Source organism: Oryza glaberrima, chromosome 12 (assembly GCF_000147395.1).
Source record: "Oryza glaberrima chromosome 12, OglaRS2, whole genome shotgun sequence".
NCBI classification, from domain to species: domain Eukaryota; kingdom Viridiplantae; phylum Streptophyta; class Magnoliopsida; order Poales; family Poaceae; genus Oryza; species Oryza glaberrima.
Window position 1 is genome coordinate 2,559,956 of NC_068337.1, and position 19,461 is coordinate 2,579,416.

The 19,461-nt window shown below is 40.4% G+C and overlaps 2 protein-coding genes and 2 long non-coding RNA genes across 7 annotated transcripts; 3 read left to right on the forward strand and 1 right to left on the reverse strand.

Annotated features, from left to right (window-relative positions):
- Positions 1 to 11,178: 11,178 nt before the first annotated feature.
- On the forward strand, positions 11,179 to 12,051 carry LOC127757667 (uncharacterized). Its single transcript, XM_052283234.1, has one exon. It carries the CDS (start codon positions 11,214 to 11,216, stop codon positions 11,811 to 11,813), a length of 600 nt encoding a protein of 199 aa, XP_052139194.1. The 5' UTR covers positions 11,179 to 11,213; the 3' UTR covers positions 11,814 to 12,051.
- A 703-nt stretch (positions 12,052 to 12,754) lies between these two features.
- LOC127757670 (uncharacterized) lies at positions 12,755 to 13,935 on the forward strand. 2 transcript variants are annotated; one of them, XR_008013509.1, is made up of 3 exons: positions 12,755 to 12,909; positions 13,551 to 13,677; positions 13,790 to 13,935. It is a non-coding gene; the product is annotated as an uncharacterized LOC127757670 (long non-coding RNA). The 2 variants fall into 2 exon arrangements; XR_008013508.1 differs by having other exon boundaries at positions 13,554 to 13,677.
- LOC127757668 (CEN-like protein 2) lies at positions 13,917 to 14,906 on the reverse strand. The gene is made up of 4 exons (XM_052283235.1): positions 14,706 to 14,906; positions 14,521 to 14,582; positions 14,231 to 14,271; positions 13,917 to 14,142 (listed from the first exon to the last, which is right to left on the reverse strand). Exons 1-4 carry the CDS (start codon positions 14,904 to 14,906, stop codon positions 13,925 to 13,927), a joined length of 522 nt encoding a protein of 173 aa, XP_052139195.1. The 3' UTR covers positions 13,917 to 13,924.
- On the forward strand, positions 14,107 to 18,565 carry LOC127757669 (uncharacterized). Of its 3 annotated transcripts, XR_008013505.1 has the most exons (7): positions 14,107 to 14,254; positions 14,818 to 14,928; positions 16,359 to 16,431; positions 16,968 to 17,092; positions 17,204 to 17,282; positions 17,363 to 17,459; positions 17,987 to 18,565. It is a non-coding gene; the product is annotated as an uncharacterized LOC127757669 (long non-coding RNA). The 3 variants fall into 3 exon arrangements; XR_008013507.1 differs by lacking the exon at positions 17,363 to 17,459 and having other exon boundaries at positions 16,355 to 16,431; XR_008013506.1 differs by lacking the exons at positions 14,107 to 14,254; positions 17,363 to 17,459 and having other exon boundaries at positions 14,692 to 14,928; positions 17,987 to 18,560.
- The last annotated feature ends 896 nt before the right edge of the window (positions 18,566 to 19,461 follow it).

Below are 19,461 nucleotides of genomic sequence, written 5' to 3' on the forward strand. Positions count from 1 at the left end.
TTGAGATGAAACCTGGAGAAGCTTTGGATGACTATCTCTCTAGGTTTAATAAAATTTTGAGTGATCTTAGATCTGTTGATTCTTCTTATGATACTAATTATCCACAATCTGAGATTTCTTGTCACTTTTTGAATGGTCTTGACATGTCTATTTGGGAGATGAAAGTTACGTCTATTCAGGAGTCTGTTAACATGACTACTTTGACTTTGGATTCACTTTACATAAAATTGAAAACACATGAGATGAATGTCTTTCTCGAAAAGTTGATTCTAAGTCGAGTGCTTTGATTTCTTCGTATTCTTCTTCTTTGAATGTTGATGCTTCTTCATCTAAGCCTTCTTTTCTTGCTGTTTTTAATGCCACATCCGATGATCAACTCGAACAGATCGAGGAGGAGGAGTTGAATTTGGTTGCTAACAGAGTGTCACGCCCGGAATTTCTATCCAAAATTCCAAACGCTTACATGTGTGTAAACCCTCGTCCAGGAATCAGCCGAGGCACACAATAACAAATTGATAATAGAGTACAATTATTACTCTAATTAATAAGCGAATATAAAGTCATCACAGAGGTAGATAGTTCCTCTCAAACAATAAAGATCTAAGCAGCGGAAAATAAAATAAACGGCGCAGACGACTCCACTCCACAGGCAGCTTGACCAGGGCTACGCCTAATCCTCCACACCATCAGCATCACTGTAGAACTTCTCCTCTGATGAATGATTGCAAGGTGAGTATATGACATACTCAGCAAGCCACGCAACAAATATGCAAGTGCAATGGATAACAAAGGATGGCATAATATGGGCTCATTTGCATATACATCATTTAATAAGCAATTGAGAGAAAGTAAAACAGTTGAGTAATTAAACAATATTAAATCAACACTATACAACACACCTGTGTTGCATAGGCCCAACCATTCTGAACAACCAATCCTAACTGCACAGTTCTATCTCCAAACCAGGAATATACCATTCCAAACCAGGAGCTAAACAAGTTGTTACCAATTACAGCATCATTTATTATGGTGGGAGATGTGAAACTAATCACGAAAGACATCGTTAGACCCGCCTATTACCGCGGGCACGGCTATTCGAATAGTTTTACTCTGGCCAGAGGTGTACCACTGTACCCACAAGACACAACCTCAACATCATGTCAACCATGCGTCGCGATACTTAACAAGTACCCGAATAGAGATTGTGACAATACCCTCTATATAACACAATTCAAAGCAGTGCACCGTTCCTGGATCATAATCACCCCCTTATAAACAAGGCATGGACTCCTCAGCAACCCCCATGGGTTATCTCCGCCACTTCACAGTCTGGTGCTCTACAATGAACCATACTTATACAGAAAGTAAAGCCGTTGCCCACGCTGGCTTGTGGTTGGCACGATTAATGTTTCACAACCCAAAATCGTGAACCGGTCCTTAATTGTCATGAGCACGACCATCAAAACCATGTGCTCACAACCCACCATTATCAGGTTTTAGTTGGCAATTTAATTAATTAATCAATCACGATTGACCATCATGGGTTATCATTAAGCCATCATTAAATAATAGTGAATCATAAGTTATCCCATTTATATGAGCTAGTGTCTCTAAGCACGGCTAAGCATCCTATTCACTTTAGCTAAAACTATATAATGTTCTAGCTAATCAAATTATTAACCAAGTGACAAAGAATAGGGAAATCAATAGCAAAAGGGCTATAATAAGGCAATAGGTTATTTCCACCCAATGACATTCAAAAATAAATGCAATAGTTGAATAGAAACAATAGCTTTAAACGGGATCAACATGCTCAAAGGGTTGTTTGGGATCTGTGTGACTTGCCTTGCTGGCCTTGGAACTCTTCAAAGTCTTCTTCTGCAAAATCGGACTCTCCGGGAACGTCGGAATCTAAGGAGAAAAGAGCAAAATCAACAAAACAGCACATGAACAAGCATGAACAGTACATGTGGATATTTTTAACATGTAGATCTCAATTTTAGAAAAATTTAGAGACTTGAACCAACTAAATCCGAGTTAAGATGAATTAGTTATGAATTTTTAAAGATTAAATCGGATTAAATCGTTTATATAGATTTTAACTGAATTTATGACGCAATATAGAACTATTTTTTAAAAGGAAAAAGGAATTATTGCGTCATCAGGCTCGACTCACGGTGGACCAGGTGCACGGCGGCGGTCTACGGAACGAACGGCCGAGATCTATCCTATCCAAAACGGACGGCCGAGATCTAACGGTCCACGACCGGTCTACGGCGGACGGCAACGATGACGTCGGCGATGACGTCATCACCGGCGACGACTCGGCCTCGCACGCTCGCCGGCGAACGACGGCGCGGCGGCGCAAACGGAGGGCATCTACACGTAGAGGGCGACGCGGCGAACTCACCGGTGACCCAAACGACGGCGGACGGCAACCGGACGGCGACGGCGACGAGGATGAAGTGGCGGCGACGATCGGGTTGATGACGACGGCGGTGCTCCGGCGATCCTCAGCGGAAACGGAGGGTGGGACGAGGACGGCGACGACTTGGCGATCCCAACAGCGGCCTTCCCGAGCGACGGCGATGACCGGAGCGACGGCGGCGCACGGCTGGACAAGCGGCGGCGACGGCGGCGCACAGGTTCTCGCGGAGGCGGCGCTACAAGCGATGGCGGGCTAAGGCGAGGGTGGCGGCGGAGAGAGGAGACACCGGGGGTCTTTATATAGGGGCTAGAGGGCGGCGGTGGAGGCCCACGGCGACCGGCAACGGCGAAGGAAGGTTTAGGGTTCGAGGAGAGAGACGAATCCGATTCGAGATCGAATCCACGGATTTCCAAACGGAATTAGCCGATGATTCCAAAAGGGAAAAGGTAGAATGAATCACGGGGATCATTTTCCCTCTATCAATTTCACCGGAGATGGAAAGACGCGAGCGAATTTGGAAGGAGACGGCGGCGCGGCTCGATTAGGATTCGGCCGGGCGTCGGCTGGAGGTAGACGAAGACTGACAGGTGGGACCCACCTGTCAGCGAGCGGGAGAGAGAGCGCGAGCGGCGGCTGCGCGCGGCTGCGGGCCGACTTGGGCCGGGGAGAGAGAGAGGGAGGGGTTTTGGGCCGACTTTCGGCCCAAAGCCAAAAAGAAGACTTTTAAAACCTTTTTCAATTTAAATTATTCATGAAATGCAATTCCATTTATTAAAAATTCTTCCTTGGCTCAAATAAATCCCAGAAAAATCTAGGAACTATAGAATCAAGTGAAGTATTTAATAAAATTTTATCTGGCCCACTTTTATATTGGAATTTATTATTTAAAATTAGATCTTCTCTTCTAGGCTTTTAAATTCATTTCTAATAATTCCAATTAAACAACAATTTATATATTTGGGATTTTTAGGGTGTGACACAGAGTTGCTTGAGCTATGAATAATGCCAGAAACAGGAAAAGAGGTGGTCCAAATCGTTGCTTTGAATGTGGTTCAATTGATCATCTTCGTTCGCATTGTCCTAAGCATGGGAGAGGCAAAAGAGAAGACAAAGATGGTGAGAAGACCAACAACAACAAGCCGAAGGGTTCATCCCAAGGGAGGAAGCTGGAGAATCTCAGGAAGGCTTTTCAACAAGTTTGTGCCGCCTTCGAGCCACTAAGTGATGTAGATGGTAAAAGTGGAGATGATGATAAGAGAAAGAACATCTCCGATGTTTGCTTCATGGCACGTGGTGAATCTGACACAGAGTATGAAGATAATGAGGTAAGTGCTTTTGAGGAAGCTATTAATATTTTGAGTGAAAAAAATAAGAAGTGTGACAAGATGTATAGAAAACAGGAATTTATCATTGAATCTCTTAAATCTGAAATTGCTAGATTAAAATCTCTTATTCCTAATGATGATTATTGCTCAAATTGTGAGGTTTTAATGAATGAGATTTCAAAAATTAGAGATGTTAATGCTGCACATGATTTGAAAAATAGATCTTCTCTTTCTTGCAGTTTTGCTTTGCACACACGCACTTTGGATGAGTTGTTTTTAACTAAAAAGTTGTTGCAAAAATATCAAATTACTTTTCATGCTAGTTTGATGTTTAACATGATTTCTGCTAAAAAGTTAAAACAACCTCATGATGTTTTGGATTGCTCAACATGTAATTTGAATCAGTTGAAATTGAAAGATGCTTTAGGTCGTGTTGAGTTCATGGAAGATGTTGTGAAAAACAATGAAGTGCTTTCTTGCCCTAAATGTCATAAAAGCAAAGGTGTTATGGTAGATTGTGAGAATTGTGCTAATTTGGAAAAGGAGGTTTCTTATTTGAAAAATTTCTTGTTAAGATTTTCTGATGGTAAAAAGAACCTCAACATGATTTTGGATCAATCAAAGGTTAGCACACATAACCGTGGTTTAGGTTTTAATCCTTATGCTCATAATTCTAGACATCCTCCTGTTGTGTTAGGTGTTGGTGCTAGAAGTGGTGAGATTTTTGTTAAACCTGATACTAATAAAACCGTGTTTAAATCTACTGGTATCATGTCTACTATGAGTGCATTTTCTTCAAAATCCAATGTTGTGCATGCCAAATCTCCTGTTGTTGCTTGTGTTGCTAAATCTTCTAATGCTACCAATGTGTCTTGTCATCGTGAAAAATATACTTGTTCTTTTTGTGGGAAAGATGGACATATTGTTGGTTTTTGTTTCATATTAGCTCATAAACAGAAAAAGGAGAGAGAGATTGCTTTTGCAAAATCAAAGTGGCAAAAATCGGGTTTTCCCTCGAGGAAACCAGTCAGACCGCAGTGGGTCCCGCGGTCAGACCAGCGACCGGTCAGACCGGCGGTACAGAGGCGGTCAGACCGGCCCCCGGTCAGACCGGCCACTGTACCTCGCTCAGACCGGCCTCGGAGGAATTTTTCTGAAAATTCTAAAATTGATTTTGCACGTGGTTATATGCCTATTGGATATTTTAGTCGTGTGTCTCAGTACTGGATTCCTAAATTTTTATTATCATCTAACCCCATTACTGAGGCTTCGACTTCTGCTTGTGTGTAGGCTTTGGTGGCAAGGGAAGAGAACGTGTGGATCGTGGATTCCGGTTGTTCGCGGCACATGACCGGTGATAAAAATTGGTTCTCCTCACTCAAGAAGGCATCCAAGATTGAATCGATTATCTTTGGTGATGCTTCTACAATTGTCGTTCTCGCTACAGGTTTGGTTAAGGTAAATGAAAAATTTGAATTGAAGAATGTAGCTTTGGTTGAGGACTTAAAGTACAATTTGTTTTCGGTTTCACAAATTGTTGATGAAAATTTTGAAGTTCACTTTAAGAAAACTGGAAGTAAAGTTTTTGATTCTTGTGGTGATTCTGTGTTGAATATTTCTCGCTATGGAAGAGTGTTTAAAGCTGATTTTGAAAATTCTGTTTCACCTGTGATAACATGTTTGGTTGCTAAGTTTGATAAAGATGTGATGTTTTGGCATCGTAGACATGGACATGTTGGTTTTGATCATCTTATTAGGTTAAGTGGTTTGGATCTTGTTCGTGGTTTGCCTAAACTTAAGAAAGATCTTGATTTGGTTTGTACACCGTGTCGTCATGCTAAGATGGTTGCTTCTTCACATACTCCTATTGTTTCTGTGATGATGGATGCACCGGGACAGCTATTACATATGGACATTGTTGGTCCAGCTAGAGTGCAATCCGTTGGAGGAAAGTGTTATATGTTGGTTATTGTTGACGATTTTTCTCGATATTCTTGGGTTTTTTTTATGGCAACTAAGGACGAAGCTTTTCAACACTTTCGTGGTTTGTTTCTTCGATTGGATCTTGAATTTCCTGGTTCTTTGAAAAGAATTCGAAGTGATAATGGTGGTGAGTTTAAAAATGCTTCTTTTGAACAATTTTGCAACGAAAGAGGTCTTGAACATGAATTTTCTTCTCCTCGTGTTCCTCAACAAAACGGTGTTGTTGAAAGGAAAAATCGTGTTTTGGTTGAGATGGCTAGAACGATGTTGGATGAATATAAAACTCCTAGAAAATTTTGGGCTGAGGTGATTAACACTGCTTGTTATGTTTCAAATTGAGTTTTCTTGAGATCAAAACTTGGAAAAACTTCTTATGAACTTCGATTTGGATATCAACCCAAAGTTTCACATTTGCGTGTTTTTGGTTGCAAGTGCTTTGTCTTGAAATCTGGAAATTTGGATAAGTTTGAGGCACGTTCTACCGATGGATTGTTTCTTGGTTACCCCGCACATACTCGTGGCTATCGTGTACTTATTTTGGAGACTAACAAAATTGTTGAGACTTGCAAAGTTTCTTTTGATGAGGCTAGTTCAGGTACTAGACCCGATATTGCAGGTACACTGTCACAGGTTCAGGGGGAGGATGGTCGTATTTTTGAAGACAAGAGCGATGACAACGACGACGACGTGGTCGACTCGGCTGGTCAGACCGGGCGCTAGGCCGTTCAGACCGCCGGCACACCTCCGGTTAGACCGGCACAGGAGGTGCGGTCAGACCGGGCAGGGTCGTCGGCTGAGGGTTCTGTTAATGCTGTTCGAGATGGTCCTCCAGAGATTACAACTTCGACCAGTACTGATACAGAACATGGATCAACTTCAGAAGTCGCTGCTCCTTTGCACATTGAACGACGACATCCGCCGGAACAAATCATTGGTAATATAGGTGAGCGGACTACAAGGTCTAAGGTAACGACTCATGATGTTTGTGCAAGTTCTGCATTTGTTGCTTCTTTTGAACCCAAAGATGTGTCACATGCATTAACTGATAAATTGTGGATTAATGCCATGCATGAAGAACTTGAAAATTTTGAGAGAAACAAAGTTTGGACTTTAGTTGAACCACCTTCTGGACATAATATTATTGGAACTAAGTGGGTTTTCAAAAATAAACAAAATGAGGATGGTTTGATTGTGAGAAATAAAGCTAGACTTGTTGCTCAAGGTTTTACTCAAGTTGAGGGTTTTGCTAGACTTTTGCTCCTGTTGCTAGATTGAGGCAATTAGACTTTTGTTGGCTTTTGCTGCTTCAAAAGGTTTTAAATTGTATCAAATGGATGTGAAAAGTGCTTTTCTAAATGGTTTTATACAGGAGGAAGTTTATGTCAAACAACCACCAGGTTTTGAAAATCCTGATTTTCCCAACCATGTTTATAAATTGTCTAAAGCTTTGTATGGTTTGAAACAAGCTCCTAGGGCATGGTATGATAGGCTTAAGAACTTTTTGCTTGCGAAAGGTTTTTAATGGGAAAGGTTGACAAAACGCTTTTTGTTCTTAAGCATGGTGATAATCAACTTTTCGTTCAGATTTATGTGGATGATATCATCTTTGGTTGTTCGACTCACGCTTTGGTTGTAGATTTTGCTGAGACTATGCGCAGGGAATTTGAGATGAGCATGATGGGTGAGTTATCGTACTTTTTGGGATTGCAAATTAAGCAAACACCTCAAGGTACTTTTGTGCATCAAACGAAGTATACGAAGGATCTTTTGAGACGGTTCAAGATGGAGAATTGCAAGCCAATTTCAACACCAATTGGTTCTACAGCTGTGTTGGATCCTGATGAAGATGGAGAAGCTGTTGATCAAAAGGAATATAGAAGTATGATTGGATCTTTGTTGTATCTAACTGCTTCTAGGCCAGACATACAATTTTCTGTGTGTTTGTGTGCACGCTTTCAAGCTTCTCCTCGTGCTTCACATCGTCAAGCGGTCAAGCGAATAATGAGGTATTTGAATCATACACTTGAGTTTGGAATTTGGTATTCTACTTCATCTTCTATATGCTTAAATGGATATTCTGATGCTAATTTTGGGGGTTGTAGAATTGATAGGAAAAGTACTAGTGGAACATGTCATTTTCTTGGTACATCATTGATTGCATGGTCTTCTAGGAAACAATCTAGTGTTGTCCAATCAACTGCTGAATCTGAATATGTTGCTGCTGCTAGTTGTTGTTCTCAGATTCTTTGGCTTTTATCTATTTTGAAAGATTATGGTCTTACTTTTGATAAAGTACCTCTCTTTTGTGATAATACTAGTGCTATCAATATTGCTAAGAATCCTGTTCAACACTCACGCACAAAGCACATTGATATTCATTTTCACTTTTTGAGGGATCATGTTGAGAAGGGAGATGTTGAATTGCAGTTTTTGGACACAAAGTTACAAATTGCTGATATTTTCACTAAACCTTTGGATTCTAATCGCTTTGCTTTTCTTTGTGGTGAATTGGGCATAATTCATCTTTTTGGCATGGTTTGAGGGGGAGTTTGTACCTCATGGTTTTATCAAGCAATAATATGACAATGAAAAATTGAGAAAAGAGAGCTTTGTTTATACATATGGTATTTTCTTGTGCATGCTAGCAATACTATGAAGGTTTATTTGTCTCTAACATAGCTTGTCTGTATTCTAGTCTTTTCATGAGATTTAGATTTTGCTTTTAAGGGAGATGATGCATGACACTTAAATTCTATACTTGAATTAAGTAAATATGCAATGTTGATGCTAGCATATGGTTTGATTTGTAAATGCTCTATATATATGCTTTATTGACTTGTTATTCCTCAAATAGCTTTAATTGCTCATTATGAAAAAGAGAATAAAAATATGAAAAAAATGAATACCGAATCCTTGGAAACAGTCTTGACGACAGGGACGTATTCGATGTGAGCAAAATAATGGGTGCCGAATCTCTAGAAACAGTCTTGACGACAGGGACGTACCCGGAATAAAAGAAAAAAATATGAGCAAAAAGGCTCAAGAAAAAGAAAAGTTAAAAAAAATTCTCTTGGTTATTTTGTGCTAAAGGTTATTTGAGAAAGAGTGATAAATGCAATAGGTGTATGTGTTTAGTGTTTATTCTTCAACCTATGTGCTTGTTAAAATGTTGCATTATAAATCGTATGAAATCATGAATTTTGATTGTTGATTTAAGCTTAATTGTAAAATCTTTGGTTCATGGTTATACTTTAATGCATGCTTGTTATATTATAGATGGGTTTATCTTCTTTTTATTGCAATACATGACTTGATATGCTATATGTATGCTAAGCTCTTGAATATTAATAAACATAATTCCTATGCTTGATGAAATCATTGTCAAAAGGGGGAGAAGTAATGTGAAAATTTTTGGATTTTTGGAGAAGCAAGGTGAATTTTTGACGAGTTGTTGAGAAGAGCATGTTTTTTTTTTGGGTTCATGAGGGAATTTCTTTCTTTTAAAAAGGGGGAGAAGTTTTCTTTTGGATTTTCGAGCACGATGTGTACTTTTGTACGAAGTGTGCTTTTACCACTTTTGTTTTTATTTTTCCAAACACCAAAACATTTTTGATGGGTTTGCCAATGTGTTCATCAAGGGGGAGATTGTAAAATCAAATGTGTTTTTTATTATTATTCTGTGATGAACAATTGGGCATTGGAGATTATTGGTTTTGTTATTTGGAATTTATTTACGAAGTGATTTTGGAGATGATTGGATTTACAGGTGAATCGTAGGTTCGTTATTTTATGTGACCGGTCAGACCGGGCTGTGTATGCTGGTCAGACTGGCGGTGATCGAGCGGTCGGACCGGCCAGCCTGCGGTCTGACCGGCCGACGCTACGTCGGTTTCGGTTTCGGGTTGTTTATTTGGATATCTGTGATTCTTTTATGATTATGGCTTCTAGATGGATACTATACGTATTGGATACTGTTGTTTGCTACTAATGAGTCAAGTTGGAGATAGCTTGGTCTCAGAATATGGTTTCTTTGTTTATTTCATGTGTAGGTGACTCGATGCCTCGGGAAAGTATTTGCGGTGATGGACCGGGAGTCGGCTTGGGGATAAGACGACGTCCGTGGTGGTCAGAGATCATGCGAGATACTTAGGCTAGAGTTGATGCATATGGTTGGTGGAGATTCCATATGGCATACGATGGAGGTATTGTGTGCGTATGGGATGCGGAGTCGAATTTGGAAGGAGTCCAAATTTGGTACGATTGGTTATGTAAAGTTTGTGTCTTGTACTAGAGGGTTTTCTAAGGTGTTTAGGACTCCTAGTATGAGTTTGGTTCGTGGCTGTAGGCTGCCTACCTCATGTATAAATAGAGGGGGAGCGTGAGGCTTCCCGGTATCGCTTTTGAGAGCAATTGAGTTGAGTTTTGAGTTAGGGTTTCGAGTTTAGTCGAAATTTTTGTAAGGAGTGCTGTTGGTGCACTTTGTAAACACAGAGAGAATCAATAAAGTCGTCATCCACTTTAAGAGTTCTTCGATTTGTATTTCACCGAGTTTCGGCAGTCCAACCGGCGATATACCGGCGGTCAGACCGACGGCATACGGGCGGTCAGACCGGCGGCGGCGACAGGCACGGCAGGTGACATCGGCGGTCAGACCGGGTGATCTATACCGGTTAGATCGGCGGCATCCACATGGTCAGACCGACAGATCAATCTCAGTCAGACCGACTTTCGTCGATTTCGAGGTTAACTTTTATTTCCGCTAAAATTTTTCGGTTTTTGGGTATACCTACCATTCACCTCCCTTCTGGTTGGCTTAATTCTTGTGTTTCGATCCTACATAATCCTTCTACTTAACGGACAATCTCTACTACTTCCTCCGTTTCATATTGTAAGATTTCCTAGCATTGCCCACATTTACATAGATATTAATGTGTCTAGATTTATTAATATCTATATGAATGTGGGCAATGCTAGAAAGTCTTATAACCTGAAACGGAGGTAGTATTTCAAAGTGAGTCGTGGTGGTCTCTGTTTTTCCTTTGTAATTAAATAATAGATCTAAACAAATTTCCAATGAGCTGCGAAATTTCCAGCTAACTGTGCTGTTTCTACTAGTAATACGACTTATTAGATGGTCTGAAACTCTGAATTTGTTTTTCTGAAAGGTCTGAAACTCTGAATTGATAAAAGATAGTATCACGTTTACTAAGTAGGCAGCCTACTGGGCAACCTACCATGTCCCCTACGTCATTTCCCAACAATCTGCACCAACATAATCTAACAAAAAAAGAAGAAAAAGAAAAAGAAGACATCGAGACAGACATCAACCCAACCACCATCAAGTCCCCGACTCTCTCTACCACGTCTATACGCGTGCAAACCGCAAAGCATATATACACCTACACTGCACTGCACTGCATTGCACGTACCCAACCGATCGAAATCGCACCACCAAGATTACCATTTCACATTTCACAATGGCAGCCGTAGAAGCAAACGCCGCAACGACCCACCATGAAATCACCACGGCCGCCGCCGTCACCGCCGGAGAGCGGCAGCAGCTCAACGCCGGCGGCGAGGACGACAAGAATATTGGGATGATCGTGACTGACGACGATGACGAAGACGAAGACGAAGACGACGAGCTGTTCGAGCTCGACATCGCCCTCATCGACCACCGTGACGGCGAAGAGTACTACACCAAGCGCCTCGTGACGAGCAGCGGTTGCGTCGCTGTCGCCGCCGCCGCCGCCGCCAACGACGACGACGACGAAGAAGACGGCGGTGACGCGCTCCTAGCCAACTGCCTGCTGCCGGTGAGCTCGGTCAGCAGGGCGGTGCCGGTGACGGCGAGCAGCAGCTTCGTCGTCGTCTCGTCGTATCCCGTTGGCCGCCGCTACCACGGCGGCGGTGGGTGCGGCGACGACGACGACGACGACGCTAGCTGGAGGTGGAGGAGGTTCTTCTTCACGTCCGGCGGCGGTGGCAGGACGCGTATTGGCCGCCACAACAGCAATAACTCGGCGAGGTTCTCCTTCTCAAGATTCCAAAGCTTGGCAAATTTTCAGCGATACTGATGAACGAATATGTTCTACTGATTCAAAGGGGCAAGAAAGAGAGATGAAATTTGACGTGTATATATAGCCGATGTACAGATTGAGTTTCTGGGATTGAAATTTTGTACTAGCTAGCTTAGATAGGGAAACTATTTTAACATCTCGAGTGTATGTCCACCCGTTTATTGCATGTCATCTAAATAGTTATGAAAAAAATTAAAAAAAATATGAATAAGATAGATCAATATGTAATGTATCAATCCACAAACATATAATTTAAAATTTAACTTCTACATATTGTAACAAAAATAACAAACAAAACTCAAATTACTATATGTATATTTACAGTTAAATTTGTTATTTTTGTTACAACTTGTAGAAATTGAATTTTAACTTGCATGTTTGTGGAGTGATATATTACATATTGATTTATCTTACCAATTTTTTTGAAAATTTTTCGTAGCCATTTAGTTGACATGCAATAAACGGGTGGACATCCACTCGAGCTATTAGAATCCATCCCAGCTTAGATATGGTACCAATCTTATCAAATTGTGCAAAATTTTCAGTTGTTTGGAATTAAGGGCATTTGTGATTTTACTGGACAAAATTTATGTCTGTTACTTCAAGCTTTGCCCGGCAATTGTACAAAATTATTCTAAATGTAAATTTAAAATTAAACTTAATTTAAGTTAGTATCTTTTTGTGGTAACCGCCAGTTTAGAGCGTGATTGACCATTCAGGTCAAGAGAAGAGAATGTGCGGTGGTTGACTGGTCCATATGTGGCCAGTTGAATCGGATGCCCACAAAAGAAGCCCACTTAGGCCTTCTCTGTATAGGCCGAAATTTTGGCCCATATACATTTGAGGGCCGAACCAAATGAGGCCTCAATTGCAAATTTACTTTTACAATGTGCGGCCCAAGCCTACTACTGGTAGACATACGCTCCGCTTGTTGAATAAGTACGGTGTACGGCCACCTCGCCGTCGCGGCCACGGCCCCTCTCCTCGGCGAGCACGCCGCCGCCCGCGGCGGCGGGATATCCCCTGTAGATGACCACACGGTGATCGTCTCCGCCGGCCCGGGACGACTTCCACGGCGAGCCAGGTGAAGCGGGTGAGGATTCTCTCGGCCTCGGCCTCGGCCAACCCATCCCCATCTGATTTTACAGTTCATTGTTACCGCATCATTCTGTTTGCTGCACCTGCGCTCTCTGCTACTCTGCTGCTGGTCCGACTGTTTCTGCGCAGGAGATTTGGGATTTCCAGCAGATTACACGAGTATGCTTCAAATTTCTCATCATGTTGTGCTAATGGGGTACAGCCTGATTAGCAATGGGGGTACACTTGTTTGTGTAAATTGGGATTAGATCCGAATCCAATCCGATTTCTAGGGAGGTTGAGATTTATGAAATGATATTCATCTAGAATCAAGTTCTTAGAGGGAAATGTTGTGATTCAATGGGAAAAGGGGAAATAGTGAAGGAGAGCTCATAGCCTGATAGTCAGATTTTTTGCAAGAATGTGTACATGCTACAGAATGGATTATTGCCGGCCGTTTGGATGTTCCTCTGGATCACCGACAATTTCATATGGGTGTTCCTCTGGATACAATGGGTACATCCCTTTTATGTCATGTTTTTAGGAATGTGGTAGCAGGCTAGCGGCGCTGGTGCAATACAGTTAGGAGGGTCAGGAGGGTCTTTGTTTGTCCTTCTACAAGGTGACACAGCAAGATCTAACAAACTTCATGTCCAGCAGATCGCGTGTCAACAAAAGTGCACATCTTGTGGAGCCAGAAAGTGCATTTGGTGGATAAAGCTTTTTTTGCCAGCTAGCCCCTGTATCAGTTATAGATTGCTAATATTTGCATGTGAATGCACTGGTATTTATCATGACTCTCAATCTTCTTACAAAAACAATCCATTACTTAATTTTTGATACGGGAAACAATCTGACACTGATACAATCTGTCAAATGCATTTGGTTTATTGTAGATTTTCTTGAGGCAAATGACGTAATGATGAAGCCTTGATCCACAATCTAGTGATGTGGCAGATAATGTAGATGACAGGAGAAACTATTGGATGGTTTTTATTTATCACAGCGGGGATAATGACAGCTGGAATTTTTTAGCGTCTCCTGGCAGCAGTCTCTCTCTGAGCATTGAAGTAGACAGCAGCGACAGGAAGGCCAAGTTCGTTCTCCTCAGCAAACTGGCGTGTATTGAAATGATCCCTAGAGGATGGCACAACTACAGCCTGCCTACGCTTCTGCTTGAAGAGCACAAAAACGAACCTGTGGATACCAATGCTGGGCTTTGGGCTCTCATAGCTTATGATTTCCCGTCCTGCAATTCAAATGCCAGAAAGATGCATATTAAGAACAAATACATGCAAGCATGGAATGATCTAATGCAGGTTAGGGAGAGGACCTACCAAAAGAGGCATCCGTTGTTCCAGGTATATCAGTTACAATCCTGCATAAATATTAAGGGTAAATTTAATGATTTGGCCACACCATGGTCATTATCTGTTCAGAAATATATTGTTTTTTGGAAGAAATATTTTTCTTATTAGAAATATGATGTTTTGTATGAAAACTAGAAAAATATGTGGTATTAGACTACTAGTGCCATCTCCATCAGAAACATAAATTTTATAGTGAATCAATAATCACCAATTGGACACAAATGTATAGATTTTGGATAAGAAGTGTTGAAGGTTACCAATGTAGGTGTTCCCTTAGATATGGATCACTTGGTCCTGGCACATCTGGGTCTGTCATAACCTGAAGCATTCCGAGTTATGGTTAATAGGGGGGGGGGGGGGGGGGGGGGGGGGGGGGGGAGAGTATGAAATGCACTGAAAGCTAACTATGGAACTCCCAGGATAGAGTTAGACCAGTCCGTACCAATGTGAAGAAAGAACGCATATCACCCCCTTGGACCTCGACTCTTGGTTTAGATACAACTGCTGATGGGTAGAACTCATGGCCATTAAAGACAAGCTTGTTTGAATTGTAGGTTACTATCATCTTCGTACATGGGTTGAATGAATCAATAACTTCTCCGATCACCCGCCCAACAACAAGAGGCTCCACAGACCTAGACATGGTTGGAGCCTTGGAGGGACAGGTAATTATATTTTCCGAAATTAGTGCTCTGGCTAGTTGTAAATGACAAAACCTAGTGCACTTCAATGTGCCCTTGGTTGCTTATTGGGCATTGTAGAGTGATGAGCCTCTATTTATAGTGGCAAGAAGCATGCTGTCCATGCTCAAAAGAGACCGCGAGGCATGCGTAGTAAGTGTCGTAGTAAGTGTTTTAGGTGGTTATGCTGTGAAAGTAATTGAAAAGGCTACAAAAAGGATCTAACCACTTGTTGCAAGACAGCCAACCAAGGGCCTTGTTTCCCCTGTAACAGTTCCTGACAGAATCTAATAAAAAGCAATACTTCATCTACCTTCTTTCAATTTGTAGACTTGTAGGGATATATGATAGAATTTTCCACCAGAATCATAAGATATGTACGAATGTGCATATTTGTTTGATCTTATTTATACATATTCCTCTATTCCAGGCCTTCTTTTGATTATTTATAATTTTATATGCATGTCCTGAAGATTAAGAAAACACTTACTTTTTTATTTGATTGAAATTAAATGTTTTTAAAGTAATTTTATTTTTCTTGTTATTTTGGATATCAACTCTGGACACAAACTTGACCATTAATTTATCTCACTATATGTTAGTAATATATTGATATGACAGGTTTTTAATTATCAGTCCTATTAATACCATTTTACATGACAAATCCAATTACCCTTTTTTTATCGTAGCATAATCTAAATCTTACTAGGATAGATTGCAATCATTCTAAATTATCATTAAAGAAAAACAGAGGGAGTATCATAGATCACTACCTATGTTATTTCTTTATGAAACATAAGACACTTCAGGCAAGGAGATCTCTGAAGATTATGTTGCTGAATTTATGTTATAGTGGTGGGAAAAGGGGCTCATGACCCTATATGTAAGGCCTGCATGACAATGCAGTCTGCAGAATTTTTGCACACTATCAAATTGTCATGTAATTTCTATACTTTTCTAAAGAAAAACAGATGAGCTATTATACAAATTTATTTTTTAGTTTTTTGGCAATAAATTGACTGATGGGTTTTGGGGATGGAGCTGCAAATAGCCGCAAATACCTTACCGAAAAGAAACATGTAGATAAAATTTCCCACTTTTAGGAGGTATGCAATTGTGGATAAAATGAGAAAAAAAAAAGAAAAGGAAAGGGACTATAATCCTTCTGGAGTGATGCCGTTCACCTACTCCCTCTGTCCCAACAAGAATCAATGAATCTGGACAAACACTTGTCCAGATTCATTGTCCTAGGATAGGTTATACTAAGTTGATTCTTTTTGGGACGGAAGGAGTAAAATACAAATTCATTCTTGATTGCTAGATTTGATGTTACACTACGGAAACATAAAGGCTTGGCTTGCTGAGATTCTTATCCTACTGTTTTCAATGACCTTCTTTTGTTATCTATGAGGCAGATGCACTCTACACTGTCTGCGTGGAAGCCTATCAACCCCCAAATGTTTGTCGTTAGCAGCCTTGTTTGTCTGGGTAAGTCTCACGTAGCTTCTTCTTTTTCTGTTAACAAAAAGCAAGCTATGGAGTTGAAATGCTGTTGGAATTTTTCTTTCTCAAACTGTGATACCAACTGGATTATACCATTATTATCTGTTTATTCTCTTCCTTGGAGTGCTATGGCAGCACAGCAAGGAACAGAATAAACGAATGAGGTGCAGCGCCGCACTGCTGCCACCACTTCTGCCACCACTTCACCGTGTGGGGGTACTGTCTGGTGCTGAGATGTCACTTCACTGATAAAAAGATCATAGGTTCTTCTTGATTGAGGAATTAAAAATACTTCTATATTGCCATAAGTAGTGGAGCCAAGTACAGCCTTTTGCACTGTGCTCTTTTGGTCTAGTGCTATCATATTTGCTTGACATTTTGTGCAAGTAAAAATACTGTAGTCAAGTACACCTTGGCAGCATTTTTCTACTCCTAATGCCATAATATTTGCTTGACACAGCTGATTTAGTGGAACCTCATAACTGTTGGCTGTAACTAATGGTAACTTATCTGTGATGTAGACTAGCAGTGCACCTTTAGCTTGGTGTGCTGACTTGTCACTAGTGGTCAGGACAGGCGTGCAAGGTCAGCTGTGAGTTACCATTGTATTTCTTAGACGAATATTTCTTCAGCTGTTTTGTAACAGGTAATTCTCCACTAGTCACAGAAGATTAAAATTGCTTATCAATATTGTTCTGCTTCGCTAATCGGTTTGTATAACCCTTACACACCATAAGCACTTTCCACTTCCATGCAGACAGTGATGTTTTCTGTTTGCTGTCAAAATTGTTATTGGGTAAAAAGGAGACACCCACTGAGCCAGAAGATGCACAATGGTAAGCTACCTGATCTAACTTTTTTATGACTAAGTTGCCTGAATTCATATTGGTGGGAAGATCATTGTGGGACAATGCAGGTAGGAAATCAGATATTCAGATCATGACAGGGTGACTCTAGAGGAAGCCATGCCCCCAAAGAATCTCTATTAGATCAATGTGTCGCTGCTTGATTGAGTATGAGTCAGCTCACAAGATTACACTCAATGTGAATTTTGGCTATCTTTTTTGTTTCTTTGAAATTGATTTCAATTCCGTTTATCAGTGGTGTGGTCAATGGCCAATAGATACTGATATCATAGGTTGCTCCAATCAGTAAATGCTGATAATTTTCAATAGGTTCCTCCAATCCGTAAATGCTGATATTTTTCATCTTCCAGAATAATATTTCATTATTCAATTACCGTATCCTGATGCACATTTCACTTGTTCACCCAGCTCCAGAACTTTGGCAGCAGTCAGTTAACTCCAGTCGTTATTGAACTTCCTTTGTCTGTACTAGTTTTCTGAAAATTGGCCGTTTCATGTTGCACTCAAATCCAAAAGTATGTTTTTTTGGTTGACGATCTCCACTAGCTATGGTCAAGTTTTATGACTTTATCTCTTTATTCGAGTGTTTGATTGACAAAATGTGTGAAATGTTACAGATCTAAGATCTAACTAGACATCCAGTGACCGTATTTCCTGCATTTCTTGCTTTGCAGAAGGTGAACAAACAGATTTGCTGCTCAAATTCAGAGCACTTGGCAGTTCGCACAAGTGAAAGAGGTTGTTGCTGGTTCAGGTAATCAGGTCCCAGTTTTGGGCCGTATATGAGCCCCTGACAAGTTGTCGACATCGATGAGAGATCTTTCCATTTCAGTTCTTCAAGCACTCTACCCGCTTGGGAAACATCAGTCTGGTTCAGTTTGCTGTCAAAACTACCCATATCAAAATTTAGTAATGCCAAACTTTGATATTATTAAATTTCAGTTTTGTATGTATTTGGTTTGTGCCTTCACCAAATTTTCAAGTGTTTTTATGAGAGGAAACTTCTGAAAATTCTGAAGCTGGGTAGAGTGGCATTAGTATGAATATGTTTAGCCAACATTTGGTAATATCGAAATTTAGAAAGGATGAAAGCGGTAACAACTAACAAACCGAACAAGCCCATGGTCCCAACTCCCAAACCTTCATGAGTGAAGAAAGGGAATAGTAATTTGTAAAAAATGTATTGACTGCTGGTGAGGATATCTTGTTCTGAATGCCTGACACCAATTGCACGCCTATGCTTACCTGCACTGAAATGCGACATGACAAGGCGTTCTTGATGAAGCACAGGATGAGAAACACAAGAATGCAGGACAGCTGATGGCATGCTGTCCAGCGCAAACTGTCAGTACGCACCCAGATAATGGTATTTTCGTAACATCAATAAACCAGAAAAAAAATTCAAGCTATCTGCAAAACATAGTTGAAAATAATTTTAAAAAATGGATTTTCATCCTTAAAGAGACATTCACTTGTTTCTTGTAATTGTATGCCACCTAAATAGTCATAAAAAATTTAAAACATTTAACAACATAGATTAATATGAAAATATATCACTCCACAAATATGTAAGGTCAAATTTAGTTACAAGCTGCAATAAGAGAACAATAAACTATTAACTAAAATAGTTAATGTACATTCGCAGTTATATTTGTTATAACTTATAAAAGTTAAATTTAAACTTGCATGTTTGTGGAATATTTCATATTAATCTATTTTATCAATTTTTTAAAACATATTTAGGTGAAATGTAAAAAAGAGGGAATATCTACTCAGAGAATAAAAACACTTTCAAAAAAAGAGTATGAAATTATGCGCGTGGACAACATTATGAAAGGAATAAAGTTAAGTGGGAAACCTGAATGCAAACGTGGTTGCGTGGCATTGGCAGCAGCTCCTCTCAGTCCTTACCAACCAGAGCATCATCACCTCTACATCTCCATTTTCACAGTACTGGAGATATGTTCTCAACAACCTAAAAGTAACTTTCGCTCTATTGATGGAACTTAAGGGGGTACTTAGATCTAGCGGGGTAAAGTTTTGGCGTGTCACATGGGGTATTATATAGGGTGTTGCATAGGGTATTCGGACACTAATAAAAAAAACTAATTACAGAATCCGTAGGTAAACAGCGAGATGAATTTATTAA

Excerpts from the sequence above, each read along its gene's own strand:
- LOC127757667 (XM_052283234.1), top strand. The coding sequence starts at position 11,214 with ATGGCAGCCGTAGAAGCAAACGCCGCAACGACCCACCATGAAATCACC.
- LOC127757668 (XM_052283235.1), bottom strand. The coding sequence starts at position 14,906 with ATGTCTAGGTCTGTGGAGCCTCTTGTTGTTGGGCGGGTGATCGGAGAA. Across the intron at positions 14,583-14,705 it reads TGCGTTCTTTCTTCACATTG|GTTATGACAGACCCAGATGT; the intron begins GTACGGACTGGT and ends GGAATGCTTCAG. Across the intron at positions 14,272-14,520 it reads CTAAGGGAACACCTACATTG|GATTGTAACTGATATACCTG; the intron begins GTAACCTTCAAC and ends ATATTTATGCAG.